General features: G+C 41.8%; 1 protein-coding gene across 1 annotated transcript in view; it reads left to right on the top strand.

The window, feature by feature from the left end:
• Positions 1 to 25,969, top strand: part of XPO4 (exportin 4) — a 249,811-nt gene that overhangs the window by 64,978 nt on the left and 158,864 nt on the right. The window contains exons 2-4 of the mRNA XM_082245244.1: positions 7,097 to 7,202; positions 7,774 to 7,915; positions 13,094 to 13,232. Of these exons, the coding sequence (XP_082101370.1) occupies positions 7,097 to 7,202; positions 7,774 to 7,915; positions 13,094 to 13,232 (387 nt within the window). The remainder of the gene's footprint in view (positions 1 to 7,096; positions 7,203 to 7,773; positions 7,916 to 13,093; positions 13,233 to 25,969) is intronic.

Genomic DNA, 25,969 nt, shown 5'->3' with positions numbered 1-25,969 from the left:
GACAGGGCAGCCGCCAGCTCCCTAACAACCATGTTGTTTACCGGTTAAAATGCCGGCAGGCCACTGGCTAAGAAAAAAACTAACAAAAACGCTGCAAACCAATGCTTAGCAGCTTTTTTTTTTTTTTTTTCTGTTGGCAAATCGCTCCCAAAAATGCAAAAAGCGTAGTTTTTTTTGTTGTTTTCTTTCTTCTCCTAGAAGCTATAGCTTGAAAAACACTTCTAGCTTAAAATAGTGTGAATGGACACTTAGGATAACACTATTAGCTTCTAGGGCAGAAGAAAAAAAAAACGCTTAAAGCAGCAGCTAGGTGCTTAAAAAAAGCTAGTGTGCATGGAGCCTTAAGCTGAAAGGAAGTGACCCTGCATTTCTGATATCAAGTGTTTTTTTCTGTACTTTGGTGAAAATGTTCTTAGCCTTAAAAGTGGAAATAAATGCAGCCAATACAACAAAGGACTGGTATGCTGCAATATATTACATTGGGGAATGGTGTGTAGAGTCCCTGACCTGGCTCATCTCAGGAGAAATAATTGTGATGAGGCAAGTCCTTCAGAAATTAGTAGATTCTACTTGAAGCCTTTGGGTGCAGGGTGCATTCACAGTTGTAGACCTTGTCACTATATATAACAATGCATAGAAGGGAGTCTTCAAGGATTACAATGTTTGGTAATAAAAGGTTGGCTTTAACAGTCACTCTAGCCACTTGCCGACCACCGCAAGTACATATACTGCAGCGGTCAGCCCCTCCTGGGCAAAGTGACGTAGTACTTCGTCGCTAGCCCAGGAGCCTGTAGGGGCGAGCACGCACCGCCGGAGGCGCGCTCCCGCTCGGTCCCCTGCATCCCCGCGCGTGTGACCAGCGGGTCCAATGTCCGCCGGTCACTCGCGATCTCCCCGTGGAGAGGGAGAAAGGCAGGCGGCTAATGTAAACAAAGGCGCCTGTCATTCTCCCTGGTGTAACAGCAGAGATCATACGATCCTGCTATGTAGGATCGTATGTCTCTGTGGTTACATGAAAAGCCACACCCCTTTACAGTTAGAAGCACGCCCCTAGGGAAACATTTAACCCCTGCATCTCTAATAAAGTTAACCCCTTCCCTGCCAGTGTCATTTTTACAGTAACAGTGCATATGTATAGCACTGATTACTGTAGTAATGTCACTGGTACCCCCAAAAGTGTCAATGTCAGTCAAGGGTCCGATCTGTCCACCGCAATGTCGCAGTCCCGCAAAAAAAAAAAATCGCAGATCGCTGCCATTACTCGTTAAAAAAAAAAAAAACAATTAAAATGACATAAATCTTTCCCTTAGTTAGTAAATGCAATAACTTTTGCGCAAACCAATCAAAATACGCTTATTGCGATTTTTTTTTTTTTTTTTTTACCAAAAATATGTAGCAGAAAACAAATTGGCGTAAAATGTAAAAAAATTTTGATTTTTACGGTGTTTGTTTTGGGGGGAATTTCATATAAAAAATGAATATTGTTATTTTTTCAAAATTTTCACAATTTTTTTTTTTTTTTTGTTTTATAGCGCAAAAAGTAAAAATCCCACAGGTGATCAAATAGCACCAAAAGAAAGCTCCGTTTGTGGGAAAAGGACGTCAATTTCATTTTGGTACATCGTCGCACGACCGCGCAATTGTCCGTTAAAGTCACGCAGTGCCGAATTGCAAAATAGGCTCTGGTCTTTGAGCAGCCAAATCCTCCGGGGGTTAAGTGGCTAGTTTTAGGAGGGAAATAGGCTTTATAAAATGTTTACTTCTGGAAGGCCAACGACAAACAATTTTTTTAGAGTTGTCAATAGAATGACTTTTCCTCACTTTCTGTCTGAGAGAGCAGGAAGTGAAAGGAAATCTTCCCAACAGGGATCAGACAGCAATAAAAACAGTGTTTCTAGTATATGGGACAAAGGTTAGAACTGTTTGTGCCTCTGCTGAAGAAGATTTCTCTTCCAGGGGATGGATGGTTGTCAAACCAGACAGTAAGTGAGAAGATATAAATTATTCTAGATATCACATCTGCCCACCCACAGTGTTCTGTGAATGAATGGACTACAACTACCAACAGCTTTTGCAGCTGTCAGCTTGTAGTTCCCAATGAACTAGCAGGGCATTGTTGAGCATGGTGATAGTTCATTGATTCTTTGTGTCAGTGTGAAACTTCCTGCCGGTATGATATATGGGACAGACAGCTTACACTGACAGCCTGCAAAAGAACTGCATGGCATCAGCGATCTACTGATCACTATTGCAATGCTTTCTTTCCAGGCTCCAAAAAAAAATTTTTTTTTTACATGCAAAAAAAAAAGTGCATTCATTTTTTTTCAAAACATGAGCTTGTCTTTTATCCAATCCCAACTCAGAGGCTGTATATATACTGCCGCAGGAGGAAGCAGTAATGCCAGGATCATGGCTGCATCTTTTTTTAGTAAAAGTGATAAGAGCGGCTATACAGTTGTCCAATCATTTTTACAGCACTTTGAAAGGAGCTGCCAGCGTCATTCCTGGGCTCTCCTGTTCCCACCGGGGGTTCCAGGGAACACTGAAAGTGCCCGTACACACTGAGAAATTTGGACGAAAAAAAAATGGGTGATCATTCGATAAGTTATTCATTCGTACACAGCTTTCCAGAGCTGATCATGATAGTTTATATGAAAATACCCCAAAGCATGTGGCCTGGTATAGTTCAGGGGCGGGGGCCTCACACCTTTTTTTTGGCATGGAGTTCCCTTTAAAATTCATACCAGACTCGAAGAGCCTTGTATGAATTGGGAAGGGACCCTACATTGTTTTATTTTCTCAATTTTATATTGCCGCCAATTGTTATGTTTACATTCAGCTGACAGCTGATGATTTCTACCTTGGCTTGCCAGCCCGCTCCTTGCCAACCAGCTAAATACTGCCCTCTCCTTAACGTTAACACTACTAAACGTAGCTTACTCATTGTGCTAAATACTACTAAACATCCGCAAAAAAAGCTAAAATATTATCGTTTTTTTTATCCAGCGTTTTTTTTTTTTAAAGCGGTTCTTAGATTCTAGTGTTCATGAAGCCTTATGTCAACACCATCAATTTGAGAGGTTTCTGAGATCATTCAGTGTTTGACAGATGCAGTTGACCACCCCCTGGCCTGCTTTCATCCCCACATCCCTTTTATGGGAATGAAAAACCTGCTTCCAGCATACAAAGGCCAATCGAAACTGGCCTTTATGCAAACCACAGCTCTGCATTTGGTAGAATGCTGTGATTCACTTGCAGATCGCAAAATTTGTCTTAGGGTGAATTGAAGGCTACATTTGCAAATGTGCAATTAACATTTTTTTTGGTTTCTGTGTTGCTGATTTGAAACCCCAGCTTGGGTAGTGGTTTGCTTCTACAGTCAGTGAACTACCGGTTTATCTTGCATTTCAAGGGAACTCTTATTAGGGAGATCTGCCGTAAGTCCGCCATAGTGGTTCGCATCCGGCCATCCTTAATTCAACTTGGCTACAACTCCTGTCGGATTTTATTTGCATTTTCTCCCAGCAGGCACGGCTTCCCCCTCTGGGGAATAGTCCCACAGTAGGCATTCCCCCATCAACACTGACTATATTGATGGGGAATTTAAGGGACATTCTTTTGCAGAAGCTATGGCCTGCCTTAGGCTGGCCATGCACCATACAATTTTCTTATTTAATTTCCTTTAGATTTACCTTCAACTATGTAGTGCAAGGGCCTGCCTGATTGCATACAAATTGAAAGTGTTCAGGTTTGAACTTATATTATATGGTTTTGGTAAATCTAAAGGAAAGTTGAACAAGAAAATTGTATAGTGTATGGCCAGCCTTAGTGATCTAAATCCTCCTCTGTATCTTGCATGCTCTCTCCCTCCCAGGCACTGAGCAGAAACCAATGCGCAGTGTGGACAGGTGCTGACTGACAGGCTACAGACTTATGAATCAGCAGTTACAGTGCTGTTAGCCAGATAGCCAGATCCAGATGCAACTTCTTCTCATCTCACAGTGGAGCAAACAGGCATAGCCTACTTGAGAATGCCAATGCTGCTCTGAATTCAGGAGCAGTGTAGCAGTGTTGTCGCCCCTATCACTGGAAGCTGCATTAGGTGGATTTCACTGGCAGAATCAACAGATCTTTTTGGGAGACTTTGCACAGGAACTAAGAGAGAACTGTAAGCACTTATAATTCTGAAACACATTTTTTGTGGGAGGCTATAGTTCTACATTTAACTAACTGGGTTGCCAAATGCCCTAGATAAATGGTGAGACAAAATGGCCTGTCCTGATTGTGCCAGTCAGTGAAGTCATTAGTTCAACAAAATAATGGTTTATCCTATCTTGGAAGCTTGCATATTCATATGGAAAGTAGAACCCCCCCCCCCCCCCCATTTGAATGCCTTTGGGTTACAACTAGCTGATGAAACTATTATTGTAATATTTTAGATAGTATATGGCATTTTTTTTTCTTTTAATTGGCTGAAAATTGGTGTTCATAGCATCCAGTTAAGTGAAGTATGGTCGAAGGCTTTTTTGGGCATACTTCTCTTGGGGGGGAGGTGGTCACAGGAATGCACTTGTGCTCTGCTGTGACCCAGGATCACCTGACCGAAGGCTAAAGTCCATTGTCGCCAGACGTCAGTGTCACTCCAGGCTCTAGAAGGATCCTGACTATATTGTCAGGATTCACCTAGCTGCCTAATTGATTGACAGCTGGCTCAGCCTCTCAGCCAAGCCCTGAGAGCCAAAGCCAGCTGCACCTGTCCTCCTTTCCAGCCCGGCACTCTAGTAAGCTATGAAGGGGCAGAGCAGAGAGTGGTGACTGATGGTCGTTGCTGTCCGTTCTGAGAGAACTGAGCAATCTGCAGTCGTGTGACCACTCAATACTTGGGCTTAGTGCCAGTGGTGGACAGCTGCAGCATTACACAGATGCTGCAGCATGGAGGTCAGTATGCATGTTTGTTTCTTTTAACAACCCCCAAACTTCTCCTTTAATTTGCAGTTGTCTTTATAGCGTGGCTCTCAAAATGAAAGCTATTATTGGTTGTGACGAGCAGTACCTATATATTCCATTTAATAAATGTAAATTTGGAATGATGGAACAGTATTGCAGCGTCTAGCTATCTAAACATCTCAGTGTGCTGTAAAACAATGGCTAAATTATTCTTGGCTCAGTAGTGCTGGCCGACTGCTCTGCTCAGAAGTACACAAAGCTCATTTCTTCTGCCTTGTTACTCTGCTTTTGCTCATTTCCCTTTGAAGTCAATAAAAATGTCTGTGTCTATACAAGCATAATGACCAGGCAAGTAAAGCAAGCAAGAGAAGGCTGAAATAGATGATGGTGCTTAAAGTGGTACCTCCAGGGAAACCCCTACATCCAGTATAAAGATGTAAAGTGACTAGGGCTTTATCTGTGTCCTGGTTTTATTGTTTCTGTGATTGAAGGTAAAGACACTATCCACACCTATACTTCCATTGTTTTTTTTTTTTTTTTTTTTTTTTTTAGAAACAGTAGTAGTAGTCATCTCACACATTGCAATTCCATCATAGAATTCTCTCTCTGTCCCCCACCCAAGTGCACCAGAACAGACATTATGTAAGTTTACTGGTGTCTTTTATCACAACGGGGATTCTTAAAACAATTGATTTTAGCCAATTTGAATGTTTTCTTTAAACATGACCAACCATTCTTTTTGCATCTGACCATTTAAAATTACATTTATTTAAAAAGTGCTTATTTTTATATCTCCACTAGATGGCACTGCTTAACCGATCTTATGCAGTTGGTTTTAACTATCTGCTAGAGCTAACCCCAACTTGGTGCTAAAGAACTAAAGATTTTTCTTTTCTTTTTTTTTTTTTTTAAACAAATTGGCTTGGGAGGAAGATTTGATCAGCAGGTTAATCAGGCTTACCAAAGTGCTTTGAGAACAAGTTTATCGGTGTATGTACATGGGGTCAGGGCAGCCTTTCAGATCCACTCACAGCATCTTGCTGCTTATTGGAATGATTCTCTCTGCAGTTATAATTGGCAGCCAGAGACCATGTGACTCCCCCCCCCCCCCTTATTCATGGAAATAAAGGCTAAAGTGAAACTTTAGTCAGAAAATGAAGTCCTGCTAGATCTCTTCAGTCTGGCCCCTTTTGCAGGTATCTCTATGTAAAATATATAAGTACGTGTCTATACTGTTTAAAATGCAGTAATGCACTGCTTCACTCTGCTCTGCACTTTCTCAATTGCTCTGCATTTTGAGGCACTGCCGAGTTTTTAGAGCTGCTTTACAGTGGAATTAAACATTCTTTACAGCCAAGGAAGCTGCTTCTCTTTGATCTGAAACTGCCATGCTGCTACTGCACATGTGATCAGTTATGATACTATTTGATGGTTTAACAGTTTGGTTGAGGACACAAATGTGACAGTTAGCAATTCCAGCAGTATAACTATTTTTGTAACCGTTAAATCAATGGATTTAGTTCTATTTTATGATTTATTGCTGCTCTGGGGTTTTTGGTGTCAGCACAATGGCAGCCTCCAGCAAGGAGAAACAGAAACAATGCTGGAGGCAATTTTACAGCACGCACTAATATTGGTAGCATAATTATTAATGTGAAATGTATGTTCCTTGCTAAAGAACATTATTTTTTTTATCAAGTTGTTATGGCTTAAAGTAACTGAGCTTAGTAAATGAGACACAAAGTAAAATGCAAAGTGCAGTGAACTATACCGATCTATAAGAATTTGTTTTTCACAGATTTGATTTGGGTCAGCTGAATCTTGTTGCTACAGGTTGCTGCACTTTGCCCATCACTGTTACTGCTGAATTATCTGCACATGGCCATTCCTGCCGCATTGGTTAGCAAGTGCAGCCAGAAGAAAAGTCTGGTCCCGGTCCACACAGCAGCTGATTTTTATTATTTATCTTTCATTCAAAGAAACCTAGAATGAAAATCAGATGTTGCTTTGATGGCTGCTGCCTATTGTACTTTGGGTCACGGTTATGGGTATTGCCCATAAATTTTCGCTCATAGAATGGATTGCTTTCCATCCGGGAACATTGCTGGACTGAGTTGAGTGTTAAAAATGTTGTTGCTTTCTTTTTTAGGCTCCGCCATCCATGGTGAATAATGAACAACGGCAGCATGCAGAGCACATCTTCCTCTCCTTTAGAAAATCAAAGTCACCTTTTGCTGTATGCAAACACATTTTAGGTATGTATGGTTTACTCCTGCTGTACAGTAATATAAAGTCAAAAGGAGCTTAGTCTATTACAGGCGGTCTCCGGGTTACAAACATCCGACTTACAAACGACTCCTACTTACAAACGGAGGGAGACGACAGGAAGGGAGGAGAAATCTCCCCCTAGGAAGGGAAATTCACTCCTCTAAGAGCTCTAATGGGGAAAAAGGTGTCTCCGCTGAAGCTTTATCTCTAATCACTGTTTCCACAACAACCTAAAATTTTCAAAATTCAATTGTCACAGGGACAGAAAGTGAGGTGAGATCTTCTGAACAGGGGTACAGACAGCAAAACAAATGGTACAGGGGTGTTGATCCTTCCCTATGCTATCCAAAAAAACGTAAAAAATTATGCTTTTGGCTGGAACTACACTTAAAAAACATACCTTTTCCGACTTGCAAACAAATTTGACTTAAGAACAAACTTACAGTCCCTATCTTGTTTGTAACCCGGGGACCGCCTGTTATAGAGTTGTCAGGATTTCCATTGTGTGAAGCATTATTGGTTTTAACATTTTTTTTTTTTCTTTCTCTATTTATACAGAAACTAGTAAAGTGGACTATGTACTGTTTCAAGCCGCCACAGCGATAATGGAAGCTGTTGTACGAGAATGGATCCTCCTGGAAAAAAGTAGCATTGAATCACTCCGAACATTCCTATTAACTTATGTCTTACAGAGGCCTAAGTAAGTACAGAATTGTTGACAAAGCTTTGCTGTGTGATGAGAAAATCACAAATACAGGAAATATTCCAGCAACAGCAGAAAGATGCTCTTATTCCTGTCTATCCTCCCGTGTCTATACTAGTATGACCATAGGTGGGAACATTTTTTTTTTTTCTTGTTGCCACTAGAGGGTGCTACATGAGCAAAAAATCCCTACATTGTTTCACAATTAGAAAGTCCTCAGAAGCTTCAGGGATACAAAGGTGGATGAATTCATATTTTGCTCCAATGATTCTCATCTGAGGTCCTATTTAACGGTAATGTAGAATTTAGGAGTTATGTCAATTCTTACATTAAAGTAGATGTTCACAAAAAATGAAAGGCAGAACACCTTTCCTACCCTCCTAGTCCCCGCTGCACTTTACCTCCATGGGTGATTAACTGTTGGTGCCCGTGCAGTGGTCCAGGAATTTGAAAGCTTCCGCTTTCCGTAGGGCTTCTAGGACAAATCGGAAACTATTCACGTGCCAGCAGGAGACCAACCAGAATCACTCTTGAGCCATCCCAGAAGCCGCAAGGAAATATGGGGAATAACAGTGGGGCTTTCAGTCTCTGGACTGCTGCACCAGCTGTGTGGGCAGTGAAAGCTAATCAATCACAGAGGTAAGTACAGCAGGGACCGGGAGGGTGTTGGGTTGTTCACCCTTTCACAAAAAAATGAAACCCTTTACCAGACCACCAGTTACTTTTCAACTTCCCAAAATGTTTTGCCTTCATGCTTATACTGTAAAAGGCTTTAATTCCACAAAACTTTGCTGTATTGATTAAACTGGTTGCACTTTATTTTGTACAAATACTTTCGGATCTATTAACTGTTATGTAGCATTACTGCTTACTTTTATTTGACTGCTTTACTACTGATCCCTAAAGTACAGGAGAACCAATAGAATTCATTTTATCTCTATGGGCTCCTTTATGTTCTCCTCAAAACAATATGAAGATCCTTAAACATGGTGTTTTTGGTGATAGGTTCACTTTAAATGAGTTTGCTGGTTCAGGCTTTTAACTGACTGGGTCTTCATTTTTCTAAAAAAACAAAAAACTTTGTTTTAGAACATTAAAGTGTGCATAAAGCCTAACCTAACCATGAACATCTTGTTTTCTCCCTTTTGATGTTTTAAATAAAACCTAATAATGTTCTGTTTTATCTGTTTAATTAGTGCAGAAAGTACCTGCTGATCACATCAGAAATTCTGAGGTTTGCTTTGTCCTGTGCACTCTTCCTATGTTATTAAAAGAAGTCTAATTAGCCCTCCTATCATATCTTGGTCTTCAGAATTATTAGTCTGTGTTGTAGACATGAGGAGAGTGTGAGAGGATTTAAATTGCTGTAGCAAAAGACAACCGGGCAGGGCTGTCACCACTCGGCACAACAATGCTGTGTTTTCATTCCTCAACAGAACAGTTTATTTCTGGCACATCAAAGGATATGTTTCCAGTTTGGCTAGTACCAACTGTGGTGGATGCATTAGATTTTAATTTTTAAGGCTAAAAGCATTTTCAGCAAGTACATAAAATACTAGATCTAGCAAGAAATGCAATTATTTTTTTCGCTCTTCTATAGAAAAGATGCTACCGGTGGCAAGAGTACCCATCTTCCTTGTCAGAAGGAGCTCAAGGAACAGACCTGCAAAGTCTTCTTCCTATTTGACTGTTAAGAAATTTTGTTTCCTCAATTCCTAGACCTTGATGTCGAGACTCCCAAGCTTGGTGTCCCACCCACCTGTTAGGTCTGGCTGATCTTCAGAAAAGCCTTCTGTTGTGGTGCACCCCCACTTTCCAGAGTAAGGGGACATTTGTTATCCTTTTTTAGATGCTTGGACTGCTTGCATCTCTGGCACTTGGTTGCTGGAGGTGGTCTTCTCAGACTTCTAAGTTCCTGTTGTAGAATAGCTTCTGGGGTTTTACTCCAATCCGTAGACAACCATGGTTGTAAAACCCGAAGCGGGCATTCTGGATCTCAAAGCTCTGATTGTTTGGTTTTTTTTTTTGTTTTTTTTAGTCCAAAATTTCTGCATGGATTTTATATCTGTCTATATTCCTACGCCTTACTGTCAGACCCATGCACTGCCAGTTTGTGACCCTGCCATTCAGACTCGCCTGATCGGACTGTGTCTGCAGCATTGAGCATCCTACTGGATGCCATCCGATCTGGATTTAGTAGGACAACACCATGATAATGGTGTATATAAATCATTAGGAACTAAACAGAAATCTCGCTGTGGCAAGAGAGGTAGTTTGGATCATGTCCGGCACAAAACTTAATGTTCCAACCTTGTCTGCTGTGTAGACAACCCTGTCTATTGTGTAGAGAATACGTGGAACCATGAAGGCGAGGATGTCTGATGTGGACCTCCAGGTACAAAAAGAACTTAACAGATTTGCCTTCAGGTACAGGGATAGTAAGAGCAGTTGTTACTCTGTCTCCTTGGGATCAGTACACACTAGTGTATGCTTTTCCTCCCCTGAAACTTCTACCTCATCAAAATCAAGATGAGGGCATTTCTGTGATCTTCATTGCTCTGGGATAGCCCAAATAGAGATGGTGTGGCGATCTGGTAAGACTCGCCATGAGCTATGCCAGCAGGTTTTCAGATTTATCTATCCTAAGTACTCCTTTTACCATCCTGCTTCATGGTTGCTTGCTTTTACAACATGGCTTTTAAATCTCTGGTTCTAAGGAACAGGTTCCTGTGATTCCTACAACACTAAAGCTTGGAAAGTCTACCATTTGCACCATTCATCATTGTACATAGATGGAATACTTTCTTGGTGGTTCCACCCCAGGAGCTTCTTCGTGTCTCTGTTTTTCTCCTAGTTTTGCATAGGGACAAGGTGGTGTTGAATATCACAACTTCCTTCTTACGTAAGGTAGTTTCTTCTGCTCACCTCAAACAGGATAATTTTCTTCCATCCTTCTGTCTGACTCCAGTTCATGAAAATGAAATGTCCCCCTATTGTCTGGATGTGGTTTGGGCTGTTTGAGTGTCTCCCACAGCCACTGATACTTTCTGGAAGACGGATTCTTTTTTTTTTTAGATCACAGGTGAACCCCTTAAGGGTGCACCTGCTACTTGTTAGAACATCTGCAAATGACTTGGGCAGAAAATCATTGAAGCTTATGGTGTCAAAGATCCGGTTCCTTCATTTCCCATCAAGACATACATACCCTACTAATTCCGTGAGTGCTTCTTGGTCTTTTCAGCATTAAAGTATTACTAAACCCACAACAGTAAAATCAGTCTGTATATGCAGTAAAGCATTCTTGTTATACTCCCCGTGGAACCTAAAGGGTTAATCCTCTGCATTGTGTAAAAAAGGCTGTTTAAATCTGTCTTCTCTGTTTCTTGCCTTTCTTCCACTGTCCCCAATCGATCACCTGATAGAACAGAGTCTAGGGGACAAGCTGCACATGCTCAGTTTGGTGTGTATTACTAGAGAGGTTTGTTTTTTTTTTTTTTTTTTTAATGTCTTGGGAGAGTGCATGTAAAAATCACTGGGCCAATCAGCACTGCCCAGACAGAGGACCAGGGGTCCTGCAGCCTCATTGGAAAAAAAGGAAAATGAAAACTCTTCCTGCAAGTTTTAAGCAGACACTGATAGAAGTCATAAGACTGCTTTTACTCTAACTGCTGTTAAAAAAAAAAAAGGTAATTAACTGTTTCCATTTACTAAAATAATTGCATTTCCATGTTATGTATTCTGTGGGAGACCAGATATAGTGAATGCAGGGTCCTGGGTTTAGTAACACTTTAACTGTTTCCAAGATTTGGAAGGATGCCACCTAGTCTTCTGGCAACAAATTCTATAAATTCAAAGTGGGTGTTTCAGCCTCATCCTATAGCAGCTTTGGGTTTTTAGGGTCCTTTTTTTCTTGGATCTGTTTTTGTTTGCTGTGTTGCCCACCACTCAGTTGGACTGCTTTTCAACATCCTGAAGAATAAAGATTACCTGTATGTAATGGACAAAGAAAATGGGATTTTTGTACTTGGCTGTAAAATCTCTTGAAGTCCATTGAGGGACACAGGTCCTCCCCTCTGTGCTTTATGATTCTGCTCCCGGTACTGCTTTACTACAAAACTCAGGCATCCTGGTAGTAGGAGAGGTTAATCCTGGACTAGCCTACAGTTTGTTTGCCAGTGTCGGATTCGCCTGTAGGGGGCAATAAAGCCTGGAGGATAGACTTGCCATGTTCTTTGGTGGTCCTAAAGAAAATAATTTTAGAGTGTGTACAAAAATCCATATTTTTGTCACACCAGTATAAAATATAACATATGAATATATATTTCTTTCCAGTCCCCATGTTGGAAACGGGAGTCTCCTTTTCAAATGTTTACCGGGTAACCTTTTTTGCTTTGCTTTTAGATTGTTTACAAACTCAATATTAATCAAACCCAACACAGCAATCCATTAAAATGACTCCTCTCATTCTCCTCCCCTGCCCTGAATGCTTTTTTTTCATAGGTGTGTTAACAATTTATGTTAAAATATAACTGGCAGCTATGGATTTTTTTTTTTTTTTTTTTTTTAGCAGTAGCTACTCTGCTTCTGCGGGGATCATCCAGGTATGGAACATGCATAGTAAAGTTATTGAGCTGGACAAGCACCTTGCCTCTAAGGACTTTGGACAAGGTGCAGGCTGCCAACCATTCCCCTGGTACCCCCAAGTCTCTACGGGGCTCCAACATTACTTGGCTCCTTGGAGCTTCATGTGAGCCCCGATAGGAAGGGACCAGGATACCTCTTGAAAGGGCGCTAAGATTAGTTTTTATTTGGGGGAAGGAAAACCCCTCACCCGTTCTGTCTGATGTCTAGCTGCTTGCTGGTAGGCCTCAAAGGCTTGGATCAAAAGGCTTAAAGGCTAGGTACTGCCAAACTCGCTGGACTGCGGGTAACAACGACCCCTATCCACTTCACCACCTAGTTGTATATCTGTATCCTCACCCAGGTGACTCCTTTCACCACGATGGATAGGTTATTGGCCACCTTCAGGAGACATTGGTCCAAACCTATAAACTTAAGAATGTACAATTTAGAGATTGATTTTAGGATGCTATATGCACTGTGTTTGTATACATCTGTAAATTTGCACATTCAGTGATACGCATTGTAGTTACTTACCTTGTTTTATATTTGCAGCCTCCAGAAGTATGTACGAGAACAGATCCTCTTGGCAGTAGCAGTCATAGTGAAGAGAGGATCATTAGACAAATCAATTGACTGCAAAAGCATTTTCCATGAAGTCAATCAGTTAATCAGCAGTGGTAACCCTACAGTTGTAAGTAGTAATATTAATAATTTCTTACTCATACGTCTGAACTTTATTTCTTTTCCATCTATCCTCTCACTGCCTATGGGAGCAGCTAGTAAGACAAACCTGCAAAACAATACCTAGATTATTTAATTGAACCAGTGTCTACCTGGTTTAAATTGATTGTGGCATATAAGGAAAGGTGAGTGCGTGCTACTGGGAAGAACAAATGAAAACAAACTTTTTACTTAAACCAATATGGGCAAAACCACGAGTTTGCTGCAAAGGTGAGGGGGGAGCGAAGTGGCCCCTACAGCTGAAGTGATGTGAATCTTTAGCTTAAATCCTGCTGCTAATGCATTGTAAGAGTAACACAAGAGAGAGATCTTCCATCCTTGCTGATTTAATAATGTCTTCTTTCCCCAGAACCTAGCTTGAGTTTCCTTTTAAAAAAAAAAAGGCCATTTAGTTTGGGGTATGGACATCAGATGACTTGCATTGCATGCACTCTGTTATCATAAGTCTTATGTTGCTGATAATGTAGTTTAACCACTTCCATACCGAGTCATGTAAAATGACGTCGGCAAAGTGGTTGTCTAGATCCGGGCCGCCGTCCTATGACGTCGGCCCGTTCTAGCTGCTACTGCGCGCCCCCGGCGGCGCCCGGCGGCGCGCAGCGGCGCGATCAGGGATGGGGCTCGTCCCTCGGACATAGCCCATCCCTGATCAAGGTAAACAGCCAATAGAAATTGGCTGTTTACCACGTGATCGGCTGTCTCAATCACAGCCGATCACATGAGCGGCTCCAGCACGAGCCGCTCGTTCTCTCTGCAATGCGCGCCCCCGGGGGCGCGCAGAGCAGCGATCGGGGACGAGGCTCGTCCCTCGGACAGAGTCGATCCCCGATCTAGGTAAAGAGCCAATGAAATTGGCTCTTTACCACGTGACCGGCTGTGTCCAATCACAGCCGGTCACAAATGTCAACAGAGAACACGGTAACTAGCTGTCACCGTGTTCTCCTCCTCACACACTGATCCTGTGTGAGGAGGAGATTGTGGTAACAGCTAGTTACCAACTACAGTGCACCCCAAACACACTGATTGCCCCCCCAATAAAGAGCACCTGTCACTAGCCCATCAAAGTACCCGAGTACCTGTCACCAGCCCATCAGGTACTCAGATGACAGGTACTTGGGTACTCTGATGGGCTGGTGACAGGTATTCGGGTACTCTGATGACAGGTACTCAGGTACTCTGATGATGGATACTCTGATGACAGGTACTCGGGTACTCTGATGACAGGTACTCGGGTACTCTGACGGGTACTCGGGTACTCTGATGACGGGTACTCGGGTACTCTGATGACGGGTACTCGGGTACTCTGATGACAGGTACTCGGGTACTCTGATGACAGGTACTCGGGTACTCTGATGACAGGTACTCGGGTACTCTGATGACAGGTACTCGGGTACTCTGATGACAGGTACTCGGGTACTCTGATGACGGGTACTCGGGTACTCTGATGACAGGTACTCAGGTACTCTGATGATGGATACTCTGATGACAGGTACTCGGGTACTCTGATGACAGGTACTCGGGTACTCTGACGGGTACTCGGGTACTCTGATGACAGGTACTCGGGTACTCTGATGACGGGTACTCGGGTACTCTGATGACAGGTACTCGGGTACTCTGATGACAGGTACTCGGGTACTCTGATGACAGGTACTCGGGTACTCTGATGACGGGTACTCGGGTACTCTGATGACAGGTACTCGGGTACTCTGATGACAGGTACTCGGGTACTCTGATGACGGGTACTCGGGTACTCTGATGACGGGTACTCGGGTACTCTGATGACGGGTACTCGGGTACTCTGACAGGTACTCGGGTACTCTGACAGGTACTCGGGTACTCTGATGACAGGTACTCGGGTACTTTGAGTTCCTGTCAACGGAGTACCCGTCATCGGAGTACCTGAGTACCTGTCACCTACCCATCAGAGTACCCGAGTACCTTCCACCTGCTCATCAGAGTACCTGACGCCTGAAGTACCCAAGTACTTGCCGCCTGCTCATCAGTACCCATCACTACTCATCAGTACTCATCAGTACCTATCACGTATCAGTACTGATCATCAGTACCCATCAGTACAGTATCACCTATCAGTACTACTCATCAGTACCTATCACCTGCCTGTCACCTGCCCATCAGAGTACCCGAGTACCTGTCACCTGCCTATCGGAGTACCCGAGTACCCGCCACCTGCTCATCAGTACCAGAGTACCTGTCACCTGCCCAACAAAGTACCCGAGTACCTGTCACCCTTCATACAGCCATCCTGTCCAAGTCCAAAAAGGTTTATATACGTCCTCCGTTTAAACCTAAATACCGGTGTTATGGAAGCAGATAGCTGCCATAACCCTGGTATTTTTTTAAACGGTGGACGGTTGGCTTTCCGATAAGGGTGGTCCCAGCGGCGGATTCGCCGTGGGATCACCCTTCCGGGATGGCGGAAGAGGCGCCCCCCCCCCTCCCGACGCGTTCCGGTCCTTTTCCCCGCTTACCGGACCCGCCGGCAGCGGGGAAAACGATCCGGTCCCGAATCCTCACAGACAGGATGTCGAGTGAGGGCAAGCTTGCCCTCACTTGACTCTATGGTCTTGGAGGACCGGAGCTACGGAAAATGTTGTTGCCTAGCAACCGGTTTAAAGGTCCTTTTTTTTTTTTTTTTTTTTCATTTTATATTATAATTATTTTTTTTTTTTTTTTCTATCTTTTAGTGTACTTGTTTGATCTGAGGACTTTTTGACCCCAGATCTCACAAAAAAGAGGTCCTGTCGTGCCTATTTCTATTACGAGGAATATTTACATTTCTTTTAATAGAAATAAAAATGATCAATTTTTTTTTTTTTAAACGGTGTAAAAATAAAAAATAATAAAATAAATAGTAAAAAAAAAAAAATTAAAGCGCCCTGTCCCCGTTAGCTCGCGCGCAGAAGCGAATGCATACAGAAACCCCGCCCACATATGTAAACGGTGTTCAAACCACACATGTGAGGTATCGCCGCGATCGTTAGAGCAAGGGGAATAATTTGAGCCCTAGACCTCCTCTGTAACTCAAAGATGGCAACCTGTAGAAATTTTTAAATTTTCGCCTATGGGGATTTTTAAGTACCAAAGTTTGTCGCCATTCCGTGAGCGTGCGCAATTTTGAAGCATGACATGTTGGGTATCTATTTACTCAGCATAACATTATCTTTCACATTATGGAAAAAAATTGGGCTAACTTTACTGGTTTCTTATTTTTTAATTAAAAAAAGTGAATTTTTTCCAAAAAAATTGCGTTTGGAAGACCGCTACGCAAATACGGTGTGATAAAAAATATTGCAATAATCTCCATTTTATTCTCTAGGGTCTCTGCTAAAAAAAAATATATAATGTTTGGGGGTTCTAAGCAGTTTTCTAGCAAAACAACTGATTTTAGCTTGTAAACACCAAATGTCAAAAATAGGCCTAGGCAAGTGGCTAGGATGCATGATGATGCTCCTTGGATGTTAGGCCCCTCTATATGGCTAGGCTGTGAAAAAGTCTCACACGTGGTATTGCCATACTCAGGAGTGGCAGAATGTATTTTGGGGTGTCATTTTTGCTGTGTACATGCTATGTGTTAGGAATATCCTATAAATTGACAACTTTGTGTAAAAAAAAAAAAGTTTTCATTTTTTTCCCACATTTTCCAAAAACCTGTGGAAAAAAATATGTTCAAACGACCCATAATGCCTCATAGAATATACGTTGGAGTGTTTGCTTTCCAAAATGGGGTCATTTTGTGGACTTTTCCATTGTATTGGTGCTCTAGGGCCTTGAAAAGTGTGATAGGTAGTAAGAAAGTTTTATGTGTATTTATGCTCCTAGAACGCCTGAATGTGCTTCTTGGACGTGGAGTCTCTTTTTGTGGCCAGGCTGTGTAAAAGTCTCACACATGTGGTATCGCCATACTCGGAAGGAGTAGCAGAATGTATTTTTGGGTGTAATTTTTGCTGTGTACATGCTATGTGTTAGAAATAGCTTATAAATTGACAACTTTGTGGGAAAAAAAAGAAAAAAAAAATTTTTTCTTCATTTTCCCAAGAATTGTGGGAAAAAATTACAACTTCAAAAAACTCACCATGCCTCTTACTAAATACCTTGGACTGTCTACTTTACAAAAAGGGGTCATTTGGTCGGTATTTGTACTGTCCTGACATTTCAGGGCCTCAAGAAAGGAGATAGGCAGTCAGTACATCTGGTGTGATCAATTTTCAGTAATTGGTACCATAGCTTCTAGACTCAATAACTTTCACACAGACTAAATAATATACACTAATTTGGGTTAATTTTACCAGAGACATGTAGCAGTATACATTTTGGCCCAAATGTATGAAGAAAAATTTATTTTTTGCAAAATTTCATAATTGAAACTAAAAAAAAGTGTTTTTTTTTCAAAATTTTTGCTCTTTTTTTGCTTATATCACGAAAAAAAAAAAAAACCCAGTTGTGATCAAATACCACCAAAAGAAAGCTCTATTTGTGTGAAAAAAATGATAAAAATTTTGTTTGGTTACAGTGTAATATGACTGAGCAATTGTCATTCAAAGTGTGAGAGTGCTGAAAGCTGAAAATTGGTCTGGGCAGGAAGGGTGTCTAACTGCTCTGTATGGAAGCGGTTAGAGTCAGCCATTCCATTAAAATACATAAGGTTTCTTTAGATTCTGTCTCAAATGAGGCCTCAGATTTGTTTTGTTTTTTCTCTAATACTAAAGCAACCCTTGCAGTTAACTTTAGGTGGCATCAGTTTTGTAAAACAGACTAACCTAAAACCATTGTTTTAGATTTAAAAAAAAATTGCAGCTTTTAATCTTTAATTCAAAATAAGCAACATGTTGGTGAAAATAGAAGTGAACTACAAGCACACCCAAATTGTTCTGCAGGGTAAATATATTGATCGCATGTAGAAGTGACACTTTGAAGTGGTTGTGTTTGTAACAGGCATTCAATAGATGTTTATTTGGGAAATTTTCAAACGTATAGTGTAAAGGACATAAAAGTAGTTTGCTCATACAAATCCACATGTGACTATCATTTAAAAAACAATGCTAAAAACAGAGGGATTGCAAGTACAAAAGTATGATTATTGTGAGCCGTAAAGATGTGCAGAGAAAGTAATGCTGTTTGATTAAAAGTTTGAGACCTGCAAAGGTTTCATTGTACAGAGTTGTAATTCGTTTCATACCAGGTAAGCCAAAGAGACCATTTATCTAACATAGGGCAAAGGTATCTTCTGCTGGAGGCAAACATTCATTCGTTGATGCCATGGGTGTGGACTAGAGTGATTCCCTCTGAGCTGGCAGGACGGTTGCTGGAATTCTAATGTCAAGCTACAACTAATCTGGCAGCTAGGAGTACATGCATTAGGAGGTGTTGAACAAAGGGAGGGATGTTCTCTATACCAATACTGAGCAGGGCCAATTCGGGTGAAGGGTTGTCGGCTAAGGTTGGTGATCCCAGATGTTAGCGGGAAGATGTCCACCCAGAATTTGGAAGTTAGTCTACAAATCCAGAAAATGTGGTATAGATTACCTACGGACCCGCATCCTCACCAGCATAGAGAAGAAACATAGGAGTCGATTTTGTGGAGGCTATAGGGTGTGACTGTCTGATTTGACAGGGTCTTAATGATGCCATCCATTGTTGTCATTCCAGCACCCCAGTATTGTTAATTTTACACCTGTATGGAATGCACCAAGACTTCAATGGCAAGTGCAGTCTCTCTTGGACCCCAGCATTGAGCATACTACTGGCTGGTATAGCTTCATATTCTTTTGGACTGGAATACATTTGGTTAAACAATTGGATGTAAAACCTAATGTGATTGTAACCCAAAAAAAAAAAAAAAAACCCTGTTCCTTTAAAGCACGATAGACAGCACAGTGCTTCTGTGGAATAATTTGTCCCATTGTATGGTGTAAAATACCTGGTTGATCCTGCCAGTTCCTGTGTCCCTCTACGTGTGCTGACCACAATAATCATGACTGCTGATCCATGATACCGTGGTCAGTTTTTATATGCCTTCGTCACCCTGCAGTCTCTCCCTCTCCCCATCCCTCCCTGCCTGTCAGCTCAATAGTCAGTGATTTGAGAGCTGATCTGCTCCCCGCCCTGTCCCTTCCCCTTCCCCTTCTGCTGCTATTCCGTGTGGCTGTAAAGTCACTGTGCATAATGACTGGAATCCCATAGCATAGTGTATGTGACTTTTTAAATTATGCTGCCAAATACCTTATTTCTAAGGGCTGCTGTGTGGTCACGTGACCTTACGGCTGATGTCAGAGGGGAATCTCAGCCCCTCCCGCTGTAGTCTTCAGATCAGTGAAGGAGAGCCACGGGATGTCACGTGATCACACAGCAGCGCTGTGAAATAAGTTTAGCTGCATAATTAAAAACAAAACAAAAACACATACACTGTGTAATATAGCGTGATAAAACAGAGGGAATTCCAGTAATTATGCATAGTGACTTTTCAACCACTTTAACGTGCAAGATTTATCTTTATTGACCTTTTGTTGTTGTTCAGGATTTATTTAGCACCAACAGTTTGTGCAGCGCTTTACAACATGAGGACAGACTGAACACTTACAATACAATTCAATATTCAGAGGTCCCTGCTTGTTAAAGCTTGTAATCTCAAAGTGCTGATCAGGTGATACAAAGGGTAGTAACTGTGGTTGAATGGCTGATGGAGAAGATAAAAGTAACGTTTTTAGGTGGAGGCAGGATAGGCCTACCTGAATAGAAGGGTTTTCAGGGGTCGCCTAAAAATGGACAGAGCTGTTAAAAAAAAAAAAAATTGAACAGAGGAGGAGATAGTTGGACTGATTGTGGTAGGAAATTCCAGAGGTTAGGAGAGGCTTGGGAGAAGTCCTGAAAGCAAGCATGGGGAGGAGGTGACAAGGGAACTAGAGAGCAAGAGGTCTTGGGAGGAACGAAGAGAACAATTTGGTATTTTGAGACCCGGTTGGTGATCTAGCTGGGGGCAGATTTGTGGATGACTTTTTAAGAAGTTGTTCTTATTTTAAATTTAATTAGATAAATGCAGCCAGTGGAGGGATTGGCAGTGAGGGAGAGCAGACATTTGGAAGGTGGATGAGTCTGGCCGTTGGATATATGATAGACAGAAGGGGGGGGTGGGGGTGGGGATAGCCTGTGTAAAACTAAGCCAATGAGGAGGGAGTTGTGCAGTAGGCAAAGCTTTGTAAACTAAAATTCAGATTTGTACTAATTTATTTTGCTGTCAGAGACTTGGTGCCATAAACAATTATTTTATTATATACAGATCAGGTTGTGTGTATTTTGACATATTGTTGGAGTTCTAGTAAATGGCAGATTCATATACAAATAGTGCTTGTAGGAGTAGCTACTCCTGCTGCCTGAATTTTTTTTTGCCTTTTTATGGCTGGAAGAGCAGTTTTCCAACTTGTGCTTTTTAACTACTTTAGCCCCGGAAGGATTTGCCCCCTTCCTGACCAGGCCCTAGTTTGCGATTTGGCACTGCGTTACTTTAACGGACAATTGCGCTGTCATGCGATGCTGTATCCAAATGAAATTTACATCCTTTTTTCCCCACAAATAGAGCTTTCTTTTGGTGGTATTTGATCACCTGTGCGATTTTTTTTTTTTTTTTTTTTTTTTTTTTTTTTTTTTTTGGAGGTATAAACAAAAAAAAAAAAAAAGCGACAATTTGGAAAAAAAAAACAATATTTGTCACATTCTGCTATATGAGTCTCTCAAAAAAAAAAATGTAAAAATCAAAATCTTAACATTTTAGGCCAATTTGTTTTCTGCTACATATTTTTGGTAAAAAAAAATCACTATAAGCGTATTTTGATTGGTTTGCGCAAAAGTTATTGCTTCTACTAACTACGGGAAAGATTTGTCATTTTTATTTATTTTTTTACTAGTAATGGCAGCGATCTGCGTTTTTTGCGGGACTGCGACATTGCGGCGGACATTTTTGACACTTTTGGGGGGGACCAGTGACATTACTACAGTAATCAAGTATAAAAATATGCCCTGTTACTGAAATAATGACACTGGCAGAGAAGGAGTTAATACTAGGGGTTGATCAAGGGGTTAAATGTATGCCTAAGGACCCTTTCACACGGGCGATCCGATCACATCCGCCTGTCAGTTTTTTAGGCGGATCAGATCGGATCCTCCATGAAGCTCTATGGGGCAGCGGATGTCAGCGGATGTCAGCGGAGACACCTCCGCTGACACCCGCTACCATCCGTGTCCGATCCTGTCCGTGAAATCTGGACGGATGGAAACCCTATTTTTCCATCCGTTCAGTGATCGGATCGGATGAGAGCGATCTCATCCGATCCCCCATAGAGGGCAGCGGGGGCTAAGACACCTCCCTCTCCGCTCTGCGAGCGGAGACGGAGCTGTCATCCGCCAGGCTCAGCGGGGATCGCGGATCTATCCCCGCTGAGCAGCACGGATCCGCCTACGGAGGCGGACCGTGTGAAAGAGGCCTAATGCTTACTGGACTTGTGTGTGTGTGTGTGTGTGTGTGTGTGTGTGTGTGTGTGTGTGTGTGTGTGGGGGGGGGGGGGGGGGGGGGGTTCTGTGACAGGCACAGAGATCGCAGTATAGCTGAAACTGCTGATCTGTCCCTGCCTGTCAGTGAGAAGATCCGCCTGCATTGTTTACATAAGCAGGCGGATCTTCTCTGTTTACCAGACGATTGTGGGAGGAAGGCAGCAATCGCCGCCTCTCCTCACGCGGCCCAACTCCCTCTGTGTCTAAACACCTTTACCTTTTAATTCATTCCCTGCATTAAAGAGAAACTGCAGTCTGCTCACATAATTTGTAATAAAAACATATTTGCCATTCTGAAGCTTCCCTCCAACCACTTTGCATATTATTTTATATATACCGTAATCCTGTACTTGCCAAATATGCTGCAGAAACCTACCTCCACGAAGTCTGGCTGCAGCCATTTTGACTGTGGGCAGCTGAAGGTGCCTGTTCAATTCCTGGAGTCGCACCACATCACTCACATCACACATATGTGAAGAAAGGGGGCTTGGCTGAGCCGCACAGTGTGTGTCTATGTATGGTTGCACACTGCCAGGCTCGGGAGTGTGCCCAAATGGATACCCCACACACATACCCTTGCTATAGGGGCACCCTTAGGAAAGGAGGAGTAAACAGTGCTGGTGGAGGACTCTAGTAGAAAAACAGTAAGGGCAGATAAGTATAACTAATCTTTTTATATTTTAGCCAAAAGAAAAATTCACTTCAAGCCTGCTCAAATAAATGCATCTGCATATATTAATCTGTGGTTTTCTTTTCCATCCACTTGAATGTTTCCACCACCATTGAGTGTTGGTGGCTTTACAGCACCCAAAGAATCCAGAGATAATCCCTGTTGCTGCAGTGACTCTTAAGCCAAGATAGCAGCTTGCTGTTTTAAGGTCAGGCGTCATTGCAGCGAGGTCAGTGAATTGGATACAAGATGTGTGGAATGTAAACTGATAACTACAGTTTTAACCTTTACATTTCTCTACAGTTTTCCATTTAGATTAAAAAGTTATTCCAGAAATACCTCAAATCGGGAATCTTTTTTTTTTTTTTTTTTTGTCCCAAAAGCTTTGAGGCTGTACTTTGTATGAACATAGCCAGCCTTTACACACTTTTTAATTCATGGAACCAAATAAGAAAGTTGTTTCTGTTTTAGGACCCAAAAGTTGTCAGCAAAGCTATACATAAAACCAATCAACAATTGCCTAATACTAAAAAAAAAAAAATCAAGCATGCAGTACAGTATTTGTTTCCATTCAAATTAGTTCTTATATTTTATTTCTAAAGTGATGAAGGGACTACTCCCATATTATCCACAAATGAACTCAAAGAAAACAGCTAAATACATAGATGAAATGAGTAGATTGAGCTGCCTTACCTGCCAAATCCTTCATATTTCTGTTTTTATAGTTCAGAGAATTGCTTAGGCCTGCCAAGAAGCCCAGCTAGCATAGTGACCTCACGCTGCTGAAATTCAACCTTTTTTTTTTTTTTTCTCTTTACTTCTTTGGTGGACTTACTCTTTAAGCACCAACGACCTTAACATCAGTAATACACTTCTCTTACTTTGTGGATGTGCCTTCTGGATGCTGGAGGGTCTGCTTTGTTACTAAAGTGTGTATGTCTTTCATTACATACTTATTCAAAGATGAGTGGCTTGGAAAGATGGAGTCAATTGAGTGGTGTGATTTAAAGACCTAGTAACACATGTATTTACAAGGAATGATTCCCCAATATGTTATCTCAATCTTCTAGCATCTCATAGCATGCCTGCCTTTGTCACATGTACATTCTACACACCCGTGGTTTACTGGGGGCGGTCATCTTTATCTGGTGCATGCAAGGCGTATAGTGTTCATTTCCAACGCATTGAAAGCTTTTATTGGTATAAGGTTCATATTTTAGGAACGGTCATATGACCCCAGTATGCAATCCACATTCTTTCCAGTTGACTTGCAAATACTATTCAAATAGTCTTAGAACAGGTTGAGAAACCAGAACGCTCATACGGATCTAAAGGGCTCATGGTCAAAGGACTTTGAATAAGACATGTGCAGCGGCAGCTGGAAACACCTGCATACATTGTGACTTTCTTTCTGCGCTACCGGCCTTTGCCAAGAGAGTGTTCTATTGAGCTCACTTTCCCTTTATTCTTATTTGACATAAAGAGATTTCCTGATCTCCAGTTAGCATGTGATGCTCCAAAATGAAATAGTCAAGAGTACAGTCCCATACAGTCATTTTTATTTTCTTTGTAGATATTTCTCTTTGCTATTATTAAAGTCTGTATAAAGGCAAACCTTTTCTTTATTTCTAGCTTTAGTTTTGAAATTGGGGGAAAGGGTTAGATCCACTTTCATTGTTTTATTGCTGTATATACCCTGGAGAGATGCGCTCTTGTATTTTTCTCAGTGACCATTGTCTCTGATACAGAACATGAGTAGAAATTCAAAACTTGCGACTGGTCACGCGAGTTGTCACGGTAATAAGAGAGGAGGGCAAGTCTTTCACCGCACCGGGGAAGTCTGTTCCGGTGACAATTGTATCAGAGGAATCCTGCTTATGTTGAGAATTTTTGCTCTCACTTCCGGTTCGGTCTCTGGAACACGCTGTAAAGAGGAATAAATCTCCTTAATGGAATAGAGACAGCAAAAAAGAACCTTTTTTATAGGGATTTTTATATAATTTCTTTTATCCAATTATGAAAAAAGTGTTTTTAGATGTACATATGATAATACAAATAACATATGAATTCTATCATAAAACCTTCTTTATTTTAAATTGCTGTGTGTTGATTTGGGGAGAGTTTTCTTCACATCTGTCTCTTTCCCTTTCTTTGTTTTTGTCCTTTTTCTTACCTCTTCCTTCTGGGGTTTGCACCCCCCTTTCTTTGTGGTTACCTCGCACTCCCTGAGTGGGTAATTATACTGCATCACTCAGATATTTAGCTGGTCCAGGTTTGACATTGGCATCCCTGTGGATTTTCCTGCACCTTGCCTCAGCTGTCTAGTTTTTTTGCATATAACCAATGCCATGGTTTTCTTTAATTTAATTGCCAGTATGTGAAGTCTTACTCGGAATGCTGATTGGATTCTGCTTTGTTCTTCTTTTAAAAATGGAATAAAACCTTTGTACATGAAAACACAATATCCCTGCACACTCGGGATAAGCTCACTGTTTAGTCCAAATTACATTTGCCCCCCTTTCCTGGTCAGCCAGGCTGTGTGCTCGTCAACGGGTTTGGTATGGATTTTGGGGGGGATCCTTCCTAAAAACTCATAGCGGACCTGAATGATGAGTGTCACCAAGCACCAGTGTAAGCTACAATTCTTGTGCTGACCACAAGCCACACCAATACGAGTGTAATCTAGTACCAGTGTAAGCCAAAACCATTTTGATTGCCGAAAAGCATCAGTAAGTCCTCATTCACATGAGTGACGGACTTTACCGCACACCTCCGAAGAACAGTCTGTGGTGCCAGTCAGAACCAATGTAATGATCAGTAATGTCGGCCACAATCTGTGTTAGCCACTGTTGGTCATCTGCATTGCTGATGAAGGGTAAAGCCTGTTTTAGACCATTAACACCATTACAAGTGTCCCTGTTTGGAAGATTCCCCCTCTATACCCGTGTTGGTAACCATAGTGCGATGTCCCTATAGTCTCCCAATGTCACCGTCACTGGGAGTGAAAGACAGATACTTAATGAACACTGAGAATATGGCTTGGATTGCTTCAAATGGGGTCTGTATTTACGCTTATGCTAATGTGTATTGTACTTCAATGGCAGAGACAGGCTCTCCCTATTTGTGTATTGAGATGTGATGTGAATTCCATTAAGCCTGTCTGTCCCATTGTTAAATGTTAATGAACTCACATATTGTTTCTGTCCAGATGGCTAGATAGTTCAGGTTAATTTTATTTCTGTATACAATTTCATCTGCATATGATAATGTAATCAGGCAACCCCTGACCGTGTGTGGTAATCTGATCAAGAGGGGGAGGTCCATGCTGTATATAAATTCTGTGTGACTGTTCAATAAACAGAAGATTCCAGTACAAGCTAAGTGGTCGGCTAGCTTTGTTTGGGGGCGGCTGGAAAATCTGATATCGGTGCTCACGACTGGGAGGAAGCCGTATA

The sequence above is a fragment of the Pelophylax lessonae genome (genome assembly GCF_965119305.1).
Source record: "Pelophylax lessonae genome assembly, chromosome: 2".
NCBI classification, from domain to species: domain Eukaryota; kingdom Metazoa; phylum Chordata; class Amphibia; order Anura; family Ranidae; genus Pelophylax; species Pelophylax lessonae.
Note: the sequence above shows the minus strand (reverse complement) of the source record. Positions and strands in the feature narration are given on the sequence as shown.